The sequence below is a fragment of the Kryptolebias marmoratus genome, unplaced genomic scaffold, assembly GCF_001649575.2.
Source record: "Kryptolebias marmoratus isolate JLee-2015 unplaced genomic scaffold, ASM164957v2 Scaffold119, whole genome shotgun sequence".
Taxonomy (NCBI): Eukaryota; Metazoa; Chordata; class Actinopteri; order Cyprinodontiformes; family Rivulidae; genus Kryptolebias; species Kryptolebias marmoratus.
In genome coordinates this window covers 5,002-9,915 of record NW_023665853.1, presented here as the reverse complement: position 1 = coordinate 9,915, position 4,914 = coordinate 5,002, and the positions used below count along the sequence as shown (strand labels likewise).

Below are 4,914 nucleotides of genomic sequence, written 5' to 3'. Positions count from 1 at the left end.
GGGGGGGGGTCATGGAGGTGTGTTGTAGGGGGGGTACAGCCATTGAGGTGTGTTGTAAGGGGCGGGGTCATTGAGGTGTGTCGTTAAGGGCCGGGGTCATGGAGGTGTGTCTTAGTTTAACCTGGAATGCCAGCAGTAGCCAATGAGGTGCCTGGAGGCATTATTGTCCAATAAAACACCTTTATCTAAAATCACTCACCTGGTCTACCACTGGTTCCACTCTCATCTTTGTTTAGCAGTTAAGTGTTTTGTGGAAGGAAAAGTTCCATCTTAACCCTGCTGCTCCTACTTCCAGGTTTCTCCTGTTCTGGTTGGGGATTGATCTAATGTCGAAGCTGTTGTTGGTTCCTGCAGAACATCTAAAGGGAAAAAGGCAGATGGAGGTTCTTCTTCTCTGACTCAGTTTAACTCCTTGTGTCTCTGCAGATTCTGGGTTACGCAGATTATGCCTTCACCTCCATCTTCACTGTGGAGATTCTGCTGAAGGTAAAGCTTTGGTGCCTGAAAGGAGTCAGTCAAAGCCTCCTTGTGTGATGCTAACTTCGTCTCTCTTCATCTGACTTCTCTCAGATGACAGTCCATGGAGCGTTCCTCCACCAGGGCTCATTCTGCAGAAACTGGTTCAACCTGCTGGACCTGTTGGTCGTCAGCGTCTCGCTGGTCTCCTTTTTCCTGCAGTCAGTGTCCACATGTTGTTTTACTGGTCAGATGTCAGAGTCCAGATTAGCATTCAGTCTGTAGGATGGTGGAGTCCAGAGTAAAAAAGATGGAGACATTCGGTCTGCAGGTTGTCAGTCAGTGAGACTCAGCTTTAAAACCTGAGAGTTTGTGACGGTGACAGGTCATCTGAGCCCAGAACCTTTCATTCCACGTGATCCTGGTTCTTCTTTATGTGTCTCCAGCTCCAGCGCCATTTCTGTGGTGAAGATCCTCCGAGTCCTGAGGGTTCTTCGACCTCTGAGGGCCATCAACAGAGCCAAAGGACTCAAGGTAAGGTCCTGTTCGGGGACACAACTCCTCCTGAGGAGCTTTCTGACAAGACGTTCTGGTTCCTGTGGATCAGAGAAGAGAAAGTCTCTTTGTGGTGTTTTGGCCAGATGTAGGAGCAGAACCTTCTGAAAAACTTCCGTAGGTCGGTCCATGGATGGTCTGATGTCTGACAGCTGTTTGTTGTGTTTCTGTTGCAGCATGTGGTCCAGTGTGTGTTTGTGGCCATCAGAACCATCGGAAACATTATGATTGTCACGACGCTGTTGCAGTTCATGTTCGCCTGCATTGGAGTCCAGCTCTTTAAGGTTCATGTTTCTCTACAAAACCTTTGGTTTTCTCTTCTTCTAAAACTTGACTGAATTTCTTCTTCTTCTTTATTCTGCTGAGGCAAACACACAGCTCCTTTAGATTCTGTGTGAAACTGCAGTTCAACACTGTCTCAGTTTTTATTCTGTGTGGAGACTAAAATGCTTGTAAGAAGTTTCTGCAGTTTGATACTGTCGACTGAAAAAGTTTGCATGGTGTCCACACATTCTCACAGCAGGTTAAAAGTTTGCTTATATTTATTCACACCTTCACTCAACGTTAGTTTTCCTACATGCAGACGTGTGCGTGGAACATGGCGTACGCACCGTTCATTCACGAGACATCTGGTCTTTATATGAAACACCTGAAGTCAACCATTACCAGGTGTCTCTAAATCCTTTTGTCCTTATAGAGTCCAACAGGAAGTGACATCATCTTACAGTTTTATCTCTGTGTTTTGTGTTTCAGGGTAAATTTTACCGCTGCACCGATGAGGCCAAGAGCACTCCTGAACAGTGCAAGTAAGTCTGAAAAGCCAATCAATCCTTTTAAAGTTCTGGTTCCACAGTGATCGAGTCTGAGGGTGTTTTTGTTCAGAGGGACCTTCGTGGTGTACAAGGACGGAGACGTGACTCATCCGATGGTCAGAGAGCGGATCTGGCTGAACAGTGACTTTAACTTTGATAATGTGTTGATGGGGATGATGGCGCTCTTCACCGTGTCCACCTTCGAGGGCTGGCCTGCGTGAGTGTTCAAACAGAAAGCTTTTATCAACATTTTAATCACGTCTAAATGTTTGACCTTTGGGTCTTCAGGTTGTTGTACAAAGCCATCGACGCCAACGGAGAGAACTCTGGTCCCATCTACAACTACCGAGTGGAGATCTCCATCTTCTTCATCGTCTACATCATCATCATCGCATTCTTCATGATGAACATCTTTGTAGGCTTCGTCATCATCACCTTCAGAGAGCAGGGAGAGCAGGAGTACAAGAACTGTGAGCTGGACAAGAACCAGGTACTGGATCCACTCTGACAGACCCCAAATCAGAAAAACTCTCAGACAAGAATCTTTTTATTTTGTTTTATATTTTCATTTCATCTAATAATTCATCCATTCATTCCGGAACACATCCCAGTAAAACCTGTTCCAGTAAAACCAGTTTCAAGTAAATCCAGTAAAACCAGTTCCAGTAAAACCAGTCCCAGTGAAACCGGTTCCAGGTAAATCCAGTGAAACCAGTCTCAGTAAAGCTGTTCCAGAAGCCCGATCCAAGCCTTTGGTACTTGTAGCTTCCAGCTTAGGTTTAGCTTCTTCAGCTACTTGAAGCAGTCATTCAGAACTCAGCATTTTCTGTGTTTTGACATTGAGACACAGAGACACAGTAAATGAGACAATCCTGAAGCTGTTCTGTCTGATGTTCTCGATCAGTCTGATCTGAAACTCTTTATGTTGTATGAATTGTTCTGCTCAGCGTCAGTGTGTGGAGTACGCCTTGAAGGCACAGCCTCTCAAACTTTACATCCCAAAGAATCCGGTTCAGTATAAGTTCTGGTCCATCATCAACTCGACAGGCTTCGAGTACGTGATGTTCGTCCTGATCCTGCTCAACACTGTCACGCTGGCCGTTCAGGTCAGTAACCTTCCAGCTTAGAGTTCTGTTGGACCGAACCAAGCCTGAGTGGTGTCTCCTCTGTCCCACAGCACTACGAACAGTCGAAAACCTTCAGTGACGTCATGGACATCCTCAACATGGTCTTCACTGGACTCTTCACGGTGGAGATGCTGCTGAAGCTGCTGGCTCTCAGACTTCGGGTCAGAAAACCGTCCATCTGAAGAATCCCACCTCCTGATGTCCTCTGAAACACAGACAGTCACATTTCTTTCTGCTTCTTTTCAGCACTACTTCGTCGATGCCTGGAACTCTTTCGACGCCCTCATCGTGGTCGGCAGCGTGGTGGACATCGTCGTCACGGAGTTCAGTGTGAGTTTCAGACAGCACCACAGGGAATCTGTCCCCTTCACCAAGTTTAGTATTTCAGAGACAACAACAGGTAGGAGCTCTAAACCTGGTCCTGTTGGAGCTCTAAACCCGGTCCTGTTTGGAGCTCTAAACCCGGTCCTGGACCTGGAGTTTCACAGATACCCTTCAGAATAAGAGTCTTCTCTGTCTCAGCTCAGATTATTACAGAAGAAGTCCTGACTTCCTGCTGGGCTGCAGAGGAGAAGGTTGATGATGTTGGTTCCATCAACATTTCTTGTCCTGATTTAAAAAATGCACTCAGTTGTTTTTGTTCCTTTTCTCTCAGACAAAAACAACAACAACATTTAATCTTCACATCCAATCAGGATTATTGATACGAAGATACTAAGGATAACAAACACTTCCTGATGGGGTTCTGTTTTTAAAATGAAAAGAACTTTAATATCTGAGAACTAATGACCCTCAGAGGAGGATTCCAGCTGCCCTTTAGGGTTCTTAAAGACAAAACACTTATTAATATTAAAGTTTATACTGTATTATTACCCTGAATAAAGACTGCACGATGGTGAAGCACCTGATGGAAGTTTTCTCATCGTTTGGTTTTCAGAGCGGCGAGGACAGCTCCCGCGTCTCCATCACTTTCTTCCGCCTGTTTCGAGTCATGCGATTGGTCAAACTGCTGAATAAAGGGGAGGGGATTCGTACGCTGCTGTGGACATTCATCAAGTCGCTGCAGGTCAGAGGGGTGTGGTCAGTAAGATGGGCGGAGCTTAAAATCCAAATGTCAGCTTCCTAAAAGCTCCTGTTTTATATTTTTACAGGAACTTTTAGGAAGCTGACGTTTTTGGTTTTATATGGATTTTTTTCCACTTAAAACATGTTAGTTTTAAAAACATATTTAAAATAAATGTTCATTTTATTTTGTGGGGTTTAATTTTTTAAAGGCTAGTTTACTTAGGTCCACAGTTTGTTTTTTTTAAAAAGCAAAAACAACAAACTAAAATACATTTCAAGGAGCATTTGATTATTATTATTATTATTCTGAGCCCCTGAGCTGAGTCAGAGGCTCAGAATGGCGTCTCAAGTGAAGCCAGGTTTTAGGACAGGCGGCCATGATCACATTCTTTGAGTGAAGCGGTGAGGACAGTAAGAAGCTGATTGTTGAGTTTATTAAAAGTCAAACATTAAAGGAACTCCTCAGACTCCAGGGTCCGAACCTCACGTCCTCGTCTCTCTGCAGGCGCTGCCCTACGTGGCGCTGCTCATCGCCATGATCTTCTTCATCTACGCGGTCATCGGCATGCAGGTACGTCAGGCAGGGGGCGCTCTGACCTGGGCTGAACTCTGAACCAGGTTTTACTTCATGAACAAGCATTTATTCCTCTCACTGACATGCGAATCACTTTCTAACTTTTATGTTTTTCTGCCTCTGTGTTCAAATTAAACTACCATAAAAATGAGACTTACAGAGTCAGCTGGAGCTCAGATGTCCCTTACGGCATAGGCGCCGGAACCACTGGGGCCAGGGGGCCATTGGCCCCCCCACTTTCCGGCCCTGCCACTGCGCTGCGTGTTCCCACCAGACGGCTGCACAGACTGCACGCGACTCTCACAGACTGTGACTAACGTGTCTC

The 4,914-nt window shown here is 45.5% G+C and overlaps 1 protein-coding gene across 1 annotated transcript in view; it reads left to right on the top strand.

Moving 5' to 3' along the window:
* LOC108228711 (voltage-dependent L-type calcium channel subunit alpha-1F) overlaps positions 1-4,914 on the top strand; it is a gene marked incomplete at both ends in the record, with an annotated part of 16,991 nt that overhangs the window by 7,079 nt on the left and 4,998 nt on the right. The window contains 12 exons of the mRNA XM_017404312.3: positions 427-486; positions 571-677; positions 903-990; positions 1,188-1,295; positions 1,765-1,817; positions 1,894-2,040; positions 2,112-2,313; positions 2,771-2,929; positions 3,001-3,111; positions 3,197-3,280; positions 3,888-4,016; positions 4,521-4,586. Of these exons, the coding sequence (XP_017259801.3) occupies positions 427-486; positions 571-677; positions 903-990; positions 1,188-1,295; positions 1,765-1,817; positions 1,894-2,040; positions 2,112-2,313; positions 2,771-2,929; positions 3,001-3,111; positions 3,197-3,280; positions 3,888-4,016; positions 4,521-4,586 (1,314 nt within the window). The remainder of the gene's footprint in view (positions 1-426; positions 487-570; positions 678-902; positions 991-1,187; positions 1,296-1,764; positions 1,818-1,893; positions 2,041-2,111; positions 2,314-2,770; positions 2,930-3,000; positions 3,112-3,196; positions 3,281-3,887; positions 4,017-4,520; positions 4,587-4,914) is intronic.